The sequence below is a fragment of the Neopelma chrysocephalum genome, unplaced genomic scaffold, assembly GCF_003984885.1.
Source record: "Neopelma chrysocephalum unplaced genomic scaffold, ASM398488v2 Primary Assembly neopelma1_71, whole genome shotgun sequence".
Classification (NCBI taxonomy): domain Eukaryota; kingdom Metazoa; phylum Chordata; class Aves; order Passeriformes; family Pipridae; genus Neopelma; species Neopelma chrysocephalum.
This window is the reverse complement of record NW_020897731.1, coordinates 2175369-2195177: the sequence shown is the minus strand read 5'-3', so window position 1 is coordinate 2195177 and position 19809 is coordinate 2175369. Positions and strand designations below refer to the sequence as shown.

Below are 19809 nucleotides of genomic sequence, written 5' to 3'. Positions count from 1 at the left end.
CTTTTGGGTTATGGGGATGAGACATGGTGTTTGCATGCGTTTCCTGGAGCACAAGGGCTGGCTTGCTTTGCCAGCCCTGCGAACTGGCAGGTACAGAATTGCAGGAAGGTTGGGCAGAGACACCTTGCCAGACCACTGGGCTGCATTTATATTTCAGTATGGGAGATGCTGAGATCCAAGATCATGCACAGCCTTTTAGAGAAATTGTTACAACCTCAAGCTGAAGAATAGGTGAGGTAAAAAGGGTCCTTTGCTAATAGAGAGTCTGGAGCAATTTGACTCGACGGGTTGTGGAACGGGTCAGTGTGCAACCTTTCCTAGAGGCAGGGGCAAATGGCTTGCTTTTAAGTTCCATAAAATACAACTTTAAGCGAAGCCATCAAGTAGATTTGGCAGAATCATCTTATTGGAGGAGCTTGGAGAAGTTAATGGGAATAAGATAATTGAAAAGCTCAGCAGTATCTTTGAAGGGTAGGGCCTGTGTTAGAGAGGGAGTGTATGTGAGAGAGATGGGAGAGGGAGGGAGGGGAGCACAGCACTAAATAGGACAAGGAAAAAAGCAGGGAGAAAGTGTTACCAGTGTGTATGATTTTACCACGAGTTTTTGGTTTTGTTTTGTGCAAGCCTTGAAGCTTACTTTAAATTGTAATGGCAACTGTTTTCAGGTTTTTTTGATGCATAGAGACTTTAAACCATGAGTGTAAATTGATGCAGTGCTAGGAATATGTGAAATTATCACCACTTCTACCAATAATTTAAGACAAATCTGACTCGCAGCAACATCTCACCTGCGGTGCACGGAAAAGAGGTTGCTTCCCAGGAGCCAGGTTGCTTGTATGTGTGCTCCAGAGGTAGCTCCAATGTAGGTTTACTTCTGGGAGGACTGTGGGTCATTTGCTAATGGTGTTCCCCCCTAGCACAGTACTGAGCTAGATAGAAGGCAAGGGAGAAGAATTACTTTATAGACTCTGTGTCTTGGATTTATACTGCTTAAATGTGATTTGCTAGAATACCTCCATGAGCTGTAATTTTATAATATTTAGAGAAGATGAATGGAGTTGGTATAGTATTCCTGAGGGTAACCACCAGCAACTGGAGTTTACTGAACATGTGACTAGAAATTTTAATTTTAGGAACAGAGAGTTCCTCCATTTCATATACACACCAGGCCTTTGAGTACAGCTCCTTTTTTTCATCTGTCACTGACAAGCTGTGATTTATTTCCTCCTGAGTGTAAAGTCATGGATTGTGCTTGCTGCAGTGCAGAAGGCTCTGGAGGGAAAACATAATCAAATGGAGAAGTATTCTTGAATTCTCTCTTGATCTCAGTCTATTCTGAGTTGCTTTTCTCTGACTGTCATTCTGCCAATAAGCTGGGTTGATGTCAAAAGGGGATTAACTAATTTTCATCCTTTTCTGTGTGGCTGAGGAAAAATAAATACAAGAAGTTTGCAGCAGGATAGCAGATGGAAGAGGTGGGGAACTGGATCATCTGGCAGAGCGCTTTGGAAAGCTTCCACTTTTGTGCTTTACTTACCACTTATTTTTACAAATATGTACACCTCCTATGATTTACCTTTCCATTAAACTTAGATAGGTTTCTTTGCAGAAGGTGGTTTTAAAGAAAATCACCCTAGTGCATTGCAAGTGTGGTTTCAGGAGCCATCAAGTCCCTTTCTCACCTAAATGAAATTATCTTAGTATCATTGCTCTGTATTTATGAAGCTGCACTAGGAATATCAGTCCATCCTAGACTGGAGGAATATTTGGAGAGATAATGCAAGTTGGAATGGGAGAATTTTCCATTTTAAGAGTAAAGGATGAAAAATGGCTTATTTACAGTACATCTGTGGCTGTTTCAGCACAGGTGGGTCCAAAATCTCTCAATCCAGACTTGGACAGATAAATATAGATTTTGCTGGCATTACCCATGTGAACAAAAGGAGAAAAAAATGGTAATTAAACCAAGCCCAAAATCATATTTTTTTGCTAATTAGAGCTATAGCTTTTTGTAAATATTTGAAAGCAAATAAAATAAATACTAGACATATGTCCTGTGAAGATCCACAAAGCATTTCTTGATACCCTGTTGTTAATGTGGAACATATTTTTTTTAGCATTGCGGGGCCAAATTCTACCCTAATTTATGACCAAGCAGTTCCATGGACTTTGTCATTTCAACTTTGTGTTACAGAAGAATTTCACCCACAGTGAATTTGAAATGCAGCTGCAGGTTAAAATCAGTCATCTTCTCACTGCACCCGTACTCACACAGGTGACCAACTGATTTTCTTTGTAATTCTTATTCCCATGGTTAGCACAAGAGTACTTTGGATAGATGTAAGCTAATTACAACTAAGGTAGAACTTGTTTTTTTAAATACTTGTCACTGCTTGATCAGCAAATGCTTAATACTGTATCTAACTGGATTTCTGACAAAGGGGCCCTTCCAATCCATGTAAAGGCTCTTAGCAGTCGTCAGTATCTTGCAGTCCAAACCTTTAACATACATGACTACACAGTCCTCTCCTTCTGCCTTTGCACATTCTAATATTTGTGAAAACAGAACATGCCTTCTCCTAATTTTGTTTCAGGTGACCTTGACTTTAAGCAGGTTTCTTTGTATACGGTATCAGGGCTCAAGGGAAGAACGAAATTAATCCATAACTGGTGCATTGTCATAAATGGGGAAAAATGTTATTTGTATATTTTTGTAAATATGTAACATTTAATGGCAGTTTTGTAGTGACGTGCTGTTTTTGAGAAAAAGAAACAAATATATGTTTGAATATGCTTGACGTAACACTTAACTGTGATTCAATTGCACAAGGAATAGCTTAATCAAAAAGTCTTGTGCAATATGTAGTGCACACACATAACCAAGTATCTGTTAGTGATCCACTACCGAGTTTTTGGCAACTTTTAACAATGGTGATGAACTGTGCAGTACAGATTATCACGGTCTCTTTCAGCTTCCAAACATGTAGCAGGCAAACTACTGTATACGTACCTGTGTACTCCACTGCATCCAAAGGTATGCATTTGTCCTGAGAACCTGCACTACAGGTTTTTCTTTAATAAAATTTGGTTCTAAACTATTGGTTGCTTTGTTTTTCTTGTGAAGCATTTTGTGGGGTTTGTGGAGGGGAAATGGTTTAAACTAGTCCACAGAGTTTGTGTGTTTTGTCAGTAACTAGCAGTAAAACTACTCACCTTCAGCAGCACTGAACTCAAAGGCTGCAGCAAACCTTCATCCTCCTCCTCTTTAGTCACTCCATCCTCCTACAGTGCAGCTCAAGTCCATTGCTAGGAAAAAAGGAGAAAATCCTTTTCCACTTTTCCCTAGAAGTGGAGTTTTCGCAGTATAACTGGTGGAGGGTGACACACTGTGGTGAGACTGAAGCCATGCAGCTGCTGTTCTAGAACTCCACTGAATCAGAGGCTGAACATTTTTATCCAGCTAAAGAATTAAAGAATTCAGCAGGTTTCGGCCTCTCCCTGTAATAGACCACCATCAACAGAACAAAGCTATATGTGTTCTTCTGCCCCTCCTGTGCCTTTATTCCAATCTCTTTCATTTTCAATGGCTTTACACACTACTTGCTCCTTGTTTATTCTTTTTTGTTTATTAACTGCATTGTCTTTATCCCACTCTCTTCCTAAGGAATTGGCTGTGCTATATAGAAGCTGCATCCTCCTTGCAAAACTGAGGGGTCTGCAAGTCAAAATTTGTCCTTAAGTCAGCTATAGCTGTATGCAAGGATCAGGCCCTGACTCAAAATAAAACTGGAGCTACAAATTATATTCAAGCCCATAGAAAGCCAGCCAGGACAAAATCTTCAGAATTATGCCCACTGGACGTGCCCAGCAAAGACGTATGATACTTATTTCACTCTGCCTACGGTCCTTGGAAATGAAATTATGTAGTGTATTTCTAAAAAGGCTTGGCCCTCGTGTCCTACAGATTTTCTCTTACTGGTCCTGGTAAGTGCTCTCTGCCTTTGCAAAGGTCACTAAATTGCTGAAGTCATAATATGCCTTCCATCCCTGCAATCTGGACGTTCCTTCGTGCTTCAGAGTCTTGAGATGAACTGCTACTGGGGTAGCTCGTATTTAGGGTTGGAACAGTTTATGATTTGGTGAGAGGTGGTTGCTGCTTTGCAGCTTGATACAGCACCTTGACCTTTCCAGGGAAAGTCTGACACTGGTAGAATAAAAACTTGATGGTTCTTTTCACCACCTATTGTCCTCAATAGGGAAGAGCAGAGATGTTGCTAAGTGTTGTGGATATGCAATGTGAAGTCTTATTAAACCTCAACCTGGCACAAAGCAGCAACATAAATTATTATCTACCCTTTTTTTTTAATTAGATATAGAAATTTTATAGACTACAATGAAGTTTTAATAGGACAACAAATGTATTATTTATTCACAGAGTGGATATATTTTGAGGATCGAAATTAAAAGTCTGCCCTAGTTCAGCACTTTCTCATGGTCCCTTCTGAAAGATCTGGCAGCTGGAGGAACCTTGTGGTGTGGGCTGTATGACCCTACCCTGTGGCACACCAGGCTAAATGTGAGGCTGGGTTCAGAAATGAAGATTGAGGCTTTCCCTACTTGTGTAGCTCAGCTAGGAAACATTTCAGTGGTTGTCATTTTAGGTTCTCTAATCCTATATTGTGGCTAGCTGAGACTTTAAACTGCAATTTATCTCTACAAAAGCAGCCTGTTGAATCTCAAGTGACAACATTTCATTTTCGAATTTTAGTGCTCTGATATAAATAAAAGCAAAACTAAAAGAAACCTTAAAGTTGCTTATTTTTAGTGATGTTCCAACAGTTCTTTCCAAAGAAAGCTCCTGAGCTGGAAGGGCAGGAGTGAGAACAAACACAGCCAAGCTGTTCCCATAAATGAGACACCAAATGAAACTTTTTAATACTTAACCTGAAGGGCTACTTTACTTCAGAAGCCAATTTCCGTGGGAAAAAAAAATAAGATAATCACTTCACTTCTGTTTTCTTTGCTGTCCTCATCAAAGTCATATTAATTGCTCTACTATTTTGTAGTTTAACTGGTTTCAACATCATCATAAATTATATCTCTATAATATGCTTTATAATAATGCTCTGAGGCGCAAACACCAGCCAGTATTATTTCCTGTTTTTCATTAAGACACTGACTTCTCTTCCATTTTTTTCTTTTTGTGATTTATGTCTTGAAAGATGCTTTGCTTTCTTATGAATTTATCTGCTGTGGTGAGAATGATACTCATGGCTTTCAAAAGCTGAAGCAAAATGCTACAGATGTTGTTCAGTGTATTTTGAAAGTGATAAAAGGATCAATTCTCACCATTACAGCATTATACCAAAAGCTGATCTCAAAAAAATTCAAAATCAGCAGTACATGCTAAAAAGCATGTTAAAAATCCTAAGCAATAATTGAGAGCAATTAACAGTCTATTTAAAAATAAATATTTAAACCAGGAATGAAGATTTTCACTCATGTTCAACTTGGGACCATGTAAACCTACTGTGCTATAATTCTCCAAAATTTGATGGGAAAATTATTTCTTTGTCATCACTGAAGAGGAATATCCTTGGTAAGATTTCATTTTTTTTCAGTTATTTAATAAATTTTGAAGGAATAATATTGCACTGCCTTGATCTTAAGACAGCTGCTTGCTTTAAAAGTGAAATTGAAAAAAATATTGTTTTATAGAAGGGAATGTTTTTGTAACTGCTGGTGGGGAAAAAAACTAAATATTTTTCTATGAAAGGAAAGTTTCATTTATCAACAGCAATATGGCAGGGGAACAGGGGGAAGCACATGAGGACCCTAAACCAGAATATGCTTCCAGCCTCCAGATACTCTGGAGTTGGACCTTTGTGCTTCAAAGCAAGTAGCTTTGTGTTTGATAGCCTTCAGTAATTACTTTCTGCCATGAATTTGGTTTATTGTTTATGGACCCATATAAGCTTTTAGCATCGGTAAAATTCAGTGACAAGTTCTGTAGCTGAATTGGGCAGTGAGTGCAAGCACCTCTGCGCAGTTATTTTGAACCTGCCCAATAATTTTGACACCCTTATAGTTTGTACTCTTCGTGACAGGGACTATTTTATCCCCCATTTTTATAACCTTTTAATGTAGCCTGTTCTCTCCTCAAGATTCTCCCCCCCTTGCCCCCCCGCCAGGAATGACCTTATCTTTGTTTTCCCCTTGAATTTCACTGTAAGATCAATAGTATTTTTTCTTGTCTGGAGAGGTTGCTATGCCCCTTGTACCACCACCTATAGAGTTTATTTATTTATGGCACTCAGTGCCCAGACTTTGAATAATGTCCTATAGGTCCAAAAGCAGATGATTGAGGTATCAGCAATGCAGGTAGTTTTTGTTTTTTAGCATTTGCTTGTGTAAGTTGTACAACTCAGACAGGGCCTAGAGCTATCTGCTACATTTTAGACCACAGAAGTATGCCAGCTTTTTTTTTCTGTTGTGTTTTGTGTTTATTTTTTGCTTGTTTTGCTGTTTTGATTTTTTGTCCCTAATTGTTGTTACTGTGCAGTACATGGACCTAACTATTATAACTTCATACTGACCTTGGAGGCTGTTAATTACAGAAAGGAAACCAATCAACTACTTTCTAATATTGCTTCCCTCAGTTTGGGAAAATGAAATGTTATTTTCTATTTCCTACATTTGGTAATAATTGTGGTGTAATAGGAACAAGAGCAAAAATCTAAGAAAAAAACCAAGGAGTAATTATGGCTTAACGCTTTTCAATGTCATCTGTCAGTTGCCTGTACGGAATTGCTATATTCATCTTTAAGTAGCCTGGTAATCAGCTCAGTTTGATTTTAATCCACTTTCATTTCTTAGGGGTAATTTTTAATGTTTTACATTTTACATAATTTATTAACGGAGTTGACATCTAAGCAAACTGATGCAGTCACACAAGGCAAGAGGAAACTGCTGCTATGAGCTCTAAATACATTGAACTTCCACTTTCCATGGCTGAATGAGTCCTTAGATAGACAGCATTCAAGTTGCAGAAGGTCACTGCTCAGTTAAATGGGGGCACAACTGATAGCAAGAAATATTCATTATAACCCGTCCAAGCATTGTCCAGCTGACTGGCACAGCAGAATGGTACCCAGCTGAGGCTGACACTTGCGGGAGACCTGCTAAGGTGCCACCAACTTCTCATACAGACAAATACCAAGAAACAACAACGCAAACCCTTCTTTTCTTGACAGGTAACTTTATTAATAATGGTCTTGGATCTGTCGCACCTACCAGGTGCCAGTCTTTTTTCACACTTCGCAAGAATTTTCTGAAGAATAAACTAGAAAGGCATAAAGTTAACTGAAGCTACTAAGACACACATTTGAAGGTGGGTCTATTCTGGGAGTTTTGTTTTTGCGTTTTTGTTTTTTTTTTAACAGAAGTTTCCATGAATGTGTGTCAAAAAACTTAAATACATTGAGAAATACAGTAGAAAGACTATATTTACAGTCAATTATAATGGGCACTGCCAACATATCCAATAACAAAAATAAAACAAAACCTTTTTTTTCATGTTTCTTTCATGCTTTTTTCACAGAGGTTTTTTTTTTTAAATATGATTTTGTTTTTTAAAAAATACAAGAAGGAAATAATTACATTCTTCATATGAGAACATTATCTTACAACATACACCCTGGGCCAATTAATTTGAAAGTGTCTAACAAAACTTGATGCTAAATTAATATTCTCCATTTGAAAAACCAAATTGCCACAATCATCTCATTAAAAAAAACACCTTTGATCCCCCAAAGTTATGATCTGGGTTTTTTTTTAATTATTAAAAAAAGAATCACCCATTAAAAAAATAATTAAAAGCACCTGGTACAGTAACAGGTGTTTGGTGAGGAAGCACGAGTGTAACATTTTCTTAAAAGACAGAAATGGTTCAAAATACGAGAGTTTTCCTTTAAAAGAAAAGTCATGCTGCTCTATGGCTGAGTTTGCCTGGTGATCCCGAAATCTAAAAACGGTGAAAATACAAGCTCTGTCGCTCTTTATAAAAAATTGTGCAGCAATAGTACTATTCAAGACAACAAAGTACATTTCACAGCACCGAATGTGGTCTATAGACCTTGGTTATTTCCCAAGGTTTTTGGTTTTCCTCCTTTCAAAACCTTGGCCATTATACAGAATACACTAATGCAAATTGCAGTGGTACCAATGCACTTATACAACAGAGACATACAATTACAGCACGTGCCAGGCTGGGGGCAGTGGTGGCTTTATGGAGCCTTTGCTGGAGGAAGAGCGAAAGATGCTTAATTTTGCTGTCAGCCCCTGCTGCAGCAGGCCCTGTTGGTGCTGAGGGTGCTACAGGTGCTGAGGGTGACCTGCACCTCTGGCAGAGCTGAAGGCTGCACCACCAGGGCTGGGGTTGTGTGCACGGCCCCAGCACCACACCATTCTGTTTGGTTGGGCAGAAATGTGCACACGTTTATCTCAGGCATAGATTCCTTGTCCTTGCCAAGGAATTAATTTTTTTTTCCCTGGGATATAGGGGATGGAAGATAAAATACCAATTTTGGGGTAAACAAGACAAAGTGATTTGGCTTTTGACTACTCTGCATTAATTGATGCGGGACCACTTCTTAATGGCAACTGTTACATCATTGCAAACGTTGACTAGAAGCCTAATTTGCATTATAAATATGTACAGATATAAATTAAATATTTATTGCAATATACAAATAAATAACTTAATTTGAAATAAAAAGCCTAAATGAACTTACTTTTGCTTCAAATTGTTTCTGCTATTATTTGTGGGAATTTGATGCTGTTTAGTCCATAGTCATATAGCATAGAATGTGCCCTCTACTTATAGAGTTATTAAGTAGATGACCTAAAATAATAATAAAAAATTGTGTTTTCAGTGAAAACCACACTGACATTTGCTTTCCTACTATCTGCATTCCTGCAGCACTTTGTACAAAGCACAGTCCCAAGAGGCAAAGAGCCTTTTTTCATGCTTGGCCCCATTTCTATGCTGCTAAAGTCAGTGGGATCCCTAGCACTAATTGCATTTGGGAACAGGACGCAGCCCTGTCTCCTGTCTGCTATCAGGTCTTTTTGAAAGCTTTGTGTCTTCAAATCCCACCAACTCCTGCAGGAAGTTCTCTGGCATCCAGCTCAGCTGAGAATCCCAGTGTATGCTTCATGAGTTGCACACACCCTTTCCTAAAGGTAAGAGATAATCTATAGGTGTGGCCATAAAGGGATGTGATCCTTGATAACTGCTGTCTTGCCAACTTCTGTGGTTTTAATTGCAGTCTTAACTAACTATCAAGACTCCAGCCCTAACATCTCTGATTATCTCAAAATATGAGTAGTATTTTAATTTTTTTAATTAAAGTAATTTTCTAATCCTCAGTTGAGGAGGAAAAAAATCTTGAGAGTAAGATTGAAGGCTCTCCAAAGGCTTAAAAAAAACACAGAGAAAAACTTAAAAGAGGCTATCTTATTATACAATTCCCCTCCTCCTGATTTTTTAAAACCAATCTTGAGATTTTGAAGGACTTCAGCTGGCAATTTACTGCATATAATTTCTCAGGAGTGACATGGATGGAGACAAAGAAAAACAGATTTTTGTAATTTTACAGACTAAAATGCAAGATGCTGTTTCCTAGTAAACAGAAATGGATTCATGTCTGACAAAATCCCCAATTCTTTGTAAAATTGTTTATAAAAGAGTCTGAAAATTATCACCTTTTCAGTCCATCTTCCTCAAAAATAATAGCTGAGGTCTGAAAAGACAAAGGAAACTAAGTACAGCAGTGTTCTATAACTCAAGTTTAACAATACTATATTATAAAAAACAAAACAAGACTGACTGCATAAGTTATTCTGAGTTGCCATTATCTGTTGAGAATTATTTTCAATTATTTTTTTCTTTTTCAAAAAGCATAGAAAAGAAGCAGTATCTAAAAATACCTGTTTGCCTTTTAAAAAAATCAGGAACGAGTCATAGTTCAAGAACATGACCTTTGAAAACGATTGGTGCTTCAGAACATTAATAAAAAGAACGTACAAAAAAGCATTTTTTTTTTCCAAGTTTGGCAGCGTTTTATCTCCCAATGACAAAATCATCTGTCTAAAAAGTATCCAAAAAATGCCTCACAGCTGAGTTGTGTCATCCCACAGTCTTGCACCAGCGCGGAGGATGGTGGCACTGCAGCGCTCCCGCGTTCTCAGCCGAGCAAGCCTTGCTGCTTCTGTGATTATATTTCTTCAGTTTTCTTTTGCCACGTGAACAGCAAAGCGACTGCTAGTGAGTAAGAGCTTACTCTGTGTCAGACCTCAAAAGTCAGTTTTAACCTGTAAGAGTTACGATTTCACACTGGTCTTTAGGCACCATCTTCGGCAGTGTTCAGGTGGTCTGATGTGACAGAATTAACACTGCTGGTCTGTGCTGTTTCAGCAAAGTAAACTTTCAACTGTGACTTTTTAATTACTGTGGTTGGTTTGGGTTTTTTTTTGGTTTTCATTTTTTACCAGTGAAGTTGGAAATAAGGAGTTACAGCTAATAAAAAGGGGCACACGTAGTTACACAGCAATACAGCAGAGGGAATACAGGCGAATTAGCGCCAAGCTACCATTAACTTAACAGAAGTATAAACCTTGCTATGTTGTATCGCTTGCAATGACCTTTCAGATGAGTCTTTTGCAGCCTATGTCTTGGTCTGTAATAGGTGTAAGGCCTTTATGGAAAGTGAGTGGTTTTGCTACGTTTATGTTCCATTTTTCATCTCCCATTCCTGGAAAGAGGGGGAAAAAAAAGATACAGAAAATGTTAAAGAACTCAGGATATTTCACTGATGTCATTGGATCTGCTAAGCCACAGTTGAGGTCAATGACAGTTTTTCCATTAGCTATGCTGGATCCAGCCCACAAATTAGGGAATGCTAACAAGCATGTCCTGATAATGTCTGTGCACAGCTTCCACCCCTCCGCAACTACATACAGCAACGTTTTCTCTAGCGCAGTGCAAATAAGCCATGTTTGTCTTCTGCAAGGGGTACTTCTGGAGCAATTTGCACCCCACAGTTGGTGTAAAACACTCAGCTAAGGGAGAGACTGATTTAAGCATGCAGGGCTCTCTAACTCATTTGCATGAGACAGCAGGAAGCCCTCAATATCTCTCAGAGTTGATACCAAGTGACTGCTTTACTGCTCTTCAATTTTTTTATTACAAAATTCATGGCAGACACATATTTCCATGGCTAAAAAGAGCAACTTACTGAGGCAGAGACCAACAGGCAGGGTAAAGAAAAACAAGTCAGCCTGCATTGCATTTGTTTCCCTTATACATAATCCAAATTGAGCTATTGCTTGGCAAGTTGAAGAAATCATTTTGCCTATCTGTGCCTCAGTTTCCCCACCTGTTAGCTGGGAACAAGGACACCTACCAACCTACCAACTATAACGCTTTCATTTATATGTCTCAGAGGAAGGTACTGCCATTTATTCTGCCACATAAGTGGCGTAAGTGGCCACCAGTTAAATAAAACTTATGGCTATCCAGTGACACCTCAGTATTTCCTAACAGTACTTGGGAGCAGAAGAGCTGAAGAGGGATGGGCTCAGCTTAGGACATCCACACTGTACCTACTCCCTGAATCACACCCTTACAGCCATCAGGAACTAATGAAGATCTGCAGGAGGTGGCCTCTGGCTCAAGCAATCCCCATGGAGCAACCCACCGCCCAGCTGCTCCTCGCCATGCACAGGGGACGGGAGATTCCTCCCCAACCCATCTACTCTGCAGAGACACTCTGCAGGCAGCCTGCTGACTTGGCTCCCAACCTGAATTCCTGAATTTAACACTCATTCCACAACATTCAAGAGCTCTGGCTGAAAACCATTACTTATGCATGTAGATTGCTGTTTCTGCTGCTGAAAGCAGTAAGAGCATTAGTTTGGCTAAACAGCTGCATGACCATGACACCTCTTCAACTGTTGTAAAACAACAAAAAAGATCACAGTTGGTGGCTGCATTAGCAATATGAAGCAAAAAAAAAATCGTGAGTTTGAAGCAGGTAGAGAATAACTTCTTTTGTTTCCAAACTTGTGGGGTTTTTTTCCTTCATTTAAATGCTGCTTTTATTAAAAGACAATATATTTTAAATATTCAGTTTTACTTTTCAAATTATGGTAAATCTAAATTTAAAACACAGTGTTGATAAAAACAAGATTACTTTGAAAAGACTATTAAATGTATATTAAGCCTTGAAAACAGAAGTGTCTTTTGCAGGTGCAAAAGGAACTTTTTCTTTGTTTCCATTGGTCCAGCAGATTCACACCAATGAAAAAATGTTTAGGTCAACACTGACACCCTGACTGGGAGCTGGGAAACTGGGAAAGCTCCTTTTCTTCTCCAGTCCCTGAACACAAACAAAATGTAAGCTGCTGACATTCACCAGCCCACCAGTTTTGAAAACAAAACAGAAATAAGAAATTTGGTTTTCTTGTTTTATATAACAATTTAGTTTTAGAAATTAAATTGATATGTGAAATGTTTAAATAACTGTTTTTCTTGTACACAAGGATATTTGGATCATTTTACTTCTCTAAGAATGCTAATGCAGAATATTGTTTTCCATATTTTAATACAGTCTCCACTTCCAGCCAAGTACAGATTAACAAAATTGCAATTAGAATGCCTTCTGGCTTCTTAAAAATATGTATAATTACTTTCTAAAAAAAATGTAAGGATACTTACAAACAGAAAAGTTAAGAAATCCAAATATATGTATGCATATATGTGCATATGTATACTGTATGTCCTAAACAGTCAATGCCCAAATTCCTGCTAGTTCTTAGATTTAACACTAGATCTGTCTTACTGCTTCTCTCTGTATTTTCTTCTCCTGTCAGTGCATCTGAGAGGAGAAAGCTTTTGGTGACATAGCTTCCAAACCTGCTGTCCTAGCAGGGAGACAGAGGGTGCTGCTGGTTCGTGAGCACAGCAGTGACACAAGGGTGGCTGGTGACAGGCTAAGCATCCTCCGTGCAAGGAAGGGGCAGTGCATTCAAATACATACCAGGGGAAAAAAACCCCCATAATCTGACATTCTGAACGCTTATACAACTCCCTCACAACAATGGGGGATGTGCCAGGGCTGAAGATGCAAGTGCAAGCACAGATGTGAAATCCGTTTCACTCCCACATACTGCACTGACATCCATGCGTGGAGAGCCAAGTTCTGCTCTGGGATACTCACGTGTGACGCCCTTTCCTTAGCCACATCTATAAGGCCTGGGCTCACTCGTAACTGCAAAAGGCCAAAAGAATTGAAAGCCAAATTCCACCCCCGCACATGTACAGCTGCCACCCTTGAAAGTGGGATGTGCTGCAGATCCATACCTGATAGAAGGCTTTGGCTGCAGCTCCTGCCAACGGGCTGAGTACAGCTTGGGTTGCACTGCCTAATTCAGCAAAATTTCACTCAATATTTAGTGCCTGAGTTTTTAGGAAAAAGCTGTTAAAGCTGAATTGGATACTTTGAGTTGTTTTTCCCAGCATGGGAAATATGCTTAGTTGCTCCATATCCTTTTTGATTAGCCTAATTCTATATCCAAGATTCCTCTACCAAAGAGCTTGACCAGCTTGTTGTGCCATCCAAAGTACAGCGGCACGAAACAATGCAGCAGTGTTTTTCCTGTATGGTATATGCTGAGCATAAAAAATGTACTACAGCTGGAAGGTATCCTTTACACCAGAAATGTTTAGGTTTTTATAGTGCTCTGATTCCTCCAGCTGTAACGATTAGATGGCTGGATTTAATGTGCCTGTCCAGCACAAATCCACGCTCCCGTTTGTAAGGACTGTGCTGTGCTAGACCACATTCCCTCAGTAATGCTGTGCTAACATCCACATCTAAGACCAACTGTACAGTTAGAGATGATATCTTTATGAGACAGATTAGGGTATAATTGAAATATACAGATAAGCTTTAAAGCACATAGATGCTTCTTCAGGTTTGAAACACAAGCAGAAAACTTCAAAGTTAGAAACTGAACTGAAACCTATTGCAGCAAGTATAATTATCCTTTGTTGAATTTAAATGAATCAGGCTAAATGGCAGAACAAAGCAGCTGATGTCCATGGAAGGTGGTAGAAGGAGGGTGAGAAAGTTCTCTCATAAGGTGTAGCAGGAGAAATAATTCTATTATAATAATTTAATAATAAAATAATTTGTTGAGATGCTGATTTTTCAATATCTATTCCATTTAGGTGCCAAGCTCATGCTCAGACACTACAGATGTATATAATCCATGAATACATGTAACAATTACTTGAAGAAATCCTAATATAGAAGACATCAACGTTTTGAAAAAAAAAAAATAGCCTGCACGAAAGACAAGTGTTTAGGATTATCATTTTTTCTAATCACAGTTAGAAAAAATCAACAAAAGCCTGGGTCCAACGCTATTACTGTCACCTTTGGTTATGTGCTGCCCACATGCTTATGCTGCTAGCAAATTTAGCCCACAAGAATGGTCATACAAATCCCATTTCAACTAAAAAACAGAAGTTAGAAAACTAAGAATACAAGAGAGCTGCAAATTTCAGTCTGGTACTTGTGAGACTAAAATTAATTCTGCTTCTACTTTAAATGTACATTAAGAGTAGATACTTGCACAACACATTGTTGATTATTATAATGTACAGCTATTCTGTTCTTGCACTGTCTGGCAAAGATCAGACCCAATCTTGTGTTATTTCCAATCACTTACTATAACAGAGCTCTTTTAACCACTTCTCTGCTACACAGATTAGTGGACAGATAGACTGTCTACACCACAGACCACTTAACCTTGCATGTAAAATCAATAAAGGAACAGAGAAAAGGATGGAATGAGAGTAGAGTCAAATCTGTCTCCCAAACTACTTACCAGTTCTTCTGCAAAAGATTCCCCAAAATCAGCAGTATTTATGTAGTAATACCAATAATTTAGACATTCTCTTAAGGCTGAATAAGACTTTTAAAGAAAGTATGAAAAAGCACAGAAAAAGAAAATTAGACATCAGTCTTCTCACCTTTGCTTTCCGAAGGACATGGCCTCGACACGGGGAATTGTTTGATGAGGGAGGTCGCTTCAGAGCTGCTGCACTGTTCACAGGTATTGAGCATTCAGTATCACTGGTATCACAGCTGGAGATCGGAGAGTTTTCCAAAGTTCGGTGCTTGAAAATTGGAGACTAACGAAGAGTGAAAAGCTTATATTGAGTTTCCTCCAAATAGTCACATGGGCAAGGTTTTCTATCTAGATTTAGAACTGCAGATCTTTTTTTTTAAAGAAAACATATTCACAATAATGATGGATAAATGAAAAAGAGATTAGAAAAAAAGAAACAAAACAATGTGTGTGTGTGTGTGTGTGTGTGTGTGTGTGTGTGTGTGTATGTGTTCTGTGATGAAAACTGAAGTTTCTTTTCTTTCATTATGGGTTATCCAGAGGAACTGACACATCCCTCTCTGATCCTTCTGATGGCTGCTTTGGACACAGATCTATAAAACAAGCTGGGATTGCCAAGCTCCATTGAGAACATGTTGAGATGCAGCCCTTGCAAAGGGTGGCAGCGACTGACAGGAGACCAGCACAAGTAGGTCTAGTAGGTCTCCATCACTGCACGATGACTTTGTGCATTTAAATCTCCCTGGGATGGAGCAATGTCTCAGTTCCTCCACTTTTACAACCACGGAGAGCATCAAGGCATCAGCTTTTGCACATTATCCTAACACATACTGCCTGTGATTCCCATGTCTACCTGCTCCCTGTTGCCACAGAAAATGTAACTAACACAGAAAGGCATTTAATTCTGCTCTGATTTCTTGGGCTTAAAAAAACACCAAAAAACTCTCAGTTCCCACTCATTTCTGCTGGAACTGAGAAGGCAGAGCACTCCCAGCCCATGATTGTGGGATTTGCATATTTAATGTGTTTGCATACCTGTGGGCTTGATGTTCCTGATTTTGGCTCAATAGCTAAGCCCAGTGTGATGCCACCAGCCAAGGCTTTCTTTAGGCTCTCCTTCACCTCAGTCAGTTCTAGCTCCAGGTTTACACGCTCAGCCTCCTTCTGCTTACACTCCTCTTCCAACTTCTTTAACTTGTCTTCAAGAATCACTTGGGTCTTCCTGCCTGTCATCCACAGCAATTTTATTATTTCAATAAGAAGATTAAATTTACACTTACAGAAATTATTTTCTTTCTAAAAAGTAAGGAACAAGGTCTCACATACCAGTGATGTCACAATAAAACTTTACCTAAAACACTTTTTTCACGTAAAAGGTTTAGCAACATAAATGCTTTCTTTCAGGTGCCTTTCCTATATTTTTAGTCTAGTTTCAAATCAGTATTTGTTTTGCTACTTTTCTGTATCATGAAAATATAATTAGCCAGTCACAATAAAATTATTCCCATGTTCTGTTTGTCTGAACTACCCATCCGCATCATTTGATAGGTAGGCGTACATATACACACACATATACAAACTAAATACATACATATATTTTTATTCTTTACATTTTCTACCTATATAGAAAGCAAATATAAACCTTAAAGAGTATTGCTTAACATCAAAACTAAACCTCATGTAGGGTGGCAGGTCTTCAGCACAGAATACAAAGCTATTTGGATAATTTAGCCTACTCAGGTGAGAATTCAGCACAAAAAAGCACCTCATACCAGCATTGACTTCAATGGCAGCACGTAGATCTTTTCTCTCTTTTCGGAGCTGGGCCAGCCTATTCCGGAGAGCTTCCTTCCTCTTTAGCAGCTCCTCCTCTTTGCTTTGTAACCTCTTTGCATCTGCCTCCACACGATTCTTGCCATATTTGTACTGCTCTGCATCTGCATGTATTAGATTGAAGTTAATCAGGGTTTAAACTAACAGTAAATCTCTGAAGTATTCCCCGAGACTGAATATCACATGAATCATGTTGTGGTTTGAGAAACTGGTTTGTCATTCCTCTTCCCCTGGGTCTTTCTTGAGGTCCATGATTCCTGCCAAGTTCTGCAGCACAGCTACAGCAATGATAGGGATAGAGAGTTTGTCCTCTACATTTACCTGAGGAATATGAGATTTACCAATTACCTTACAGCACATTGGTTTTGAAAAATGACCTTGCCTTTCTGTGTGGTTCAAAGGATGAAAAGGAGGCTCCTCTTTAGCTATGAACCCTTCATTTTTAGTTAGGAGGGGTGAGAGGAAAAACTACCTGTCTGCCCTTTTGCCTGGTTTTCATCCCTACTTCAAGTGCTGAAAGCACATTTTTTCTCACCAGACATAAGAGAATAGAGAGATGTTCACACTTCTTTGATTCTGGAGAGCTTTCTTTTTCTTTTTTAGTTTTCCATACAAATGCTTTCATTTCATGGCTCACATGTATCTGTGGTCTTATTAACATCACATCCTCCTCTATACCTCTGCTCCAGTTGCAGACTCAAAGAAAATAGGTCAGTTAAGAGATCACTTTGTCTGTCTGAGTATCTGAAGGCAAAATCTACAACATTAAATCATTCCTGACAAATAGTTGTTAAACCAGTTTTAGTCAGTCTTTAGTAACTGAGATGCCTTTACTTCCACAACTACTTATTTCTGTACCAACTGACCTCCATGATTAGAAAGCTACTTACTGAAGTCTAAAGTCTAACATAAATTTCTTGTTGCCACTAAATCCATGACTCCTAAAAGTTTAATAAGTTTTAAGATGTTTTAAGTTTTATCATGAGATTAAAAAACACATTTATTTGTTCCCTAGAAAAAGTCATGCTTTGGACTCCATATTTTAAAAATATTATTATAGCTCCTTTTTGTCTTTTCTCCTGCAATCCCTGTTAGGAATTTCATAGAAATACTACCTGCCCAGAAAAACTTTTTCTGAATGTGCCACTCACCACTTGAAATTTCCTCTCTCTGAGGTAGCTTTTGATCTGTGTGGTTGTGTTCCTTCTTTTGTTATACCTTTTTCTTTTTTTTGATAGTGATAAGAGTAAGTCCACTTCTGAGCAACATAATGTTCTGATGTCTATCCTAGCTCCTCATCCTCCTTTTCCCACAGGAATACAGAACTCCTCTCTGCCCTAAATGAAGAATCATTATCCAATTTTTTTTACCTGCTGTCCTCATGACTTTGCAGCCACGGGTCCACGTTTCATATTTATCACTCTCACATGACACCCTTTTATCTTGTGGTGTGTCTGGAGTACTGAGTCACCAATGCACACAATATCTCCTATTCAAAGTCTTGGTGGGCATCTCCTCCCCGCCCTCTCAGACACAGAAGAACCACAGTGGTTCTTTATCTTGTTTGCTAAGATAGCAGCTATTTTGGGTGTCCTCATGACTCAAGTGAGACTCATGACACAAATGAGGCAGCAGTGAGGAGAGGTACTTACTAGACGCAGTGCGCTTCACACATGACACTGTTTCGGATTTCTTCGGCTGGCTATTTAAAGTTCTCCCTTTTCCGGCGATGCCATTAGTAGTCACAGGAGGCTTCTTGCCTTTAAACTGTTTGAAAACAAAAGTACAACTGGGGTCCAGCTATTCCTGTGCCACTGGCAATACAGTCACCCTTTCATCAAGGGCAGAGCTTGACAGAAAGCCACTTGCTTGGGGAGCCTTAATGCAGTGCATTGATTGAGCTGGAGACAGCGCTTCCGAGACCTGCCAGCTCAGCAGGAGCCACGCCAGCAATCACAGGTTACAACAAGGGATGAACTCCCCATCTCTGGTAGCATCAATGTCTCCAAAACTCTGGCATTTATGGTATTAAGAAAGCCATTGCAAAGCAGAAAAAAAATTCTTACAGCAAAGATTCTTGAAACACAAGTTTATCAGAGTTAATTTCATACAGAAAAACACACCAGGGTTTGCCACACAAAAACTCAACACTGTTTCTTATTTACTATATGATCTTGCCATCCTTGTGGTGCATGGATTTATTTTTTTTTTAAACAATATAATTTCTACATATCTTTAAATGTTAGGAGTTAACATATCAATTTCCCCTTAAACAACCTCTAGCTACTAATTAAAAGCTTTTCTTACTTAAAAAACCCTCTCATAATGGCCAGAAACGCTCACAAGATTACCAGGAACAGAACATTTCATGTTCAAGGGATTTCCATTTAGAGGGCTCACTGCAATGAACTGAACCCTGGGAAGATCAACACTGTCCTGACTAATCATAGTGTTCCCATGCAGGATGCCCCAGCCAAGCGTAAGGCATATATGTGCCACGCTCTGTTCTCCTGCTTCCAAAGGTTTGTGAGGACTGAACTGGAAGTGCACTGAGAAGCTTGCTGCTGCAGTCATTTATTGCTCATCTCCACCTCCAATTCTGAAACTTCACTGAATTCTAATATTCCAATATGAAGTTTCTGTAAGGGTTAAGTGAGTTAACATGCAGTATGACCAGTACCTTATACAAGGGAAACACTTATCTAACAGTTCCATGTCAGATTAGATTGAAAATCACCCATCACTGTGATACATTCACAGGTTTATGCCAATGACCAGCTTTTGGAGACAGGCTACAGGCTCTGAGAAGGTCCCTGGCATGGCTGTGGGCAAGGTTTGCTCTGCCCCCCTGCTGGGGTCTGCCCATCTGCTACAAGGCTGAGCACAAAGGACTTCATCTGCTCTGCAGCTTCACGTTCCAGCTGAGGTACAGAAGTCTGAAGCCACCCTCAGAAAGCAGCAGAGACATAGGCTTATTTTTTTTTCAGGAGAAGAAGA

General features: G+C 39.1%; 1 protein-coding gene across 5 annotated transcripts in view; it reads right to left on the bottom strand.

The window, feature by feature from the left end:
- Positions 1-7238: 7238 nt before the first annotated feature.
- AFAP1 (actin filament associated protein 1) overlaps positions 7239-19809 on the bottom strand; it is a 117073-nt gene continuing 104502 nt past the window's right edge. For 3 of the 5 annotated variants that reach the window (XM_027686570.1, XM_027686573.1, XM_027686571.1), the window contains 6 exons: positions 18465-18579; positions 16752-16916; positions 16015-16205; positions 15101-15262; positions 13281-13331; positions 7239-10814 (listed from right to left, as the gene is read on the bottom strand). In XM_027686570.1, the coding sequence (XP_027542371.1) occupies positions 10788-10814; positions 13281-13331; positions 15101-15262; positions 16015-16205; positions 16752-16916; positions 18465-18579 (711 nt within the window). In that variant the 3' untranslated portion in view covers positions 7239-10787. The remainder of the gene's footprint in view (positions 10815-13280; positions 13332-15100; positions 15263-16014; positions 16206-16751; positions 16917-18464; positions 18580-19809) is intronic. The other 2 variants (XM_027686572.1, XM_027686574.1) reach the window with 1 other exon arrangement.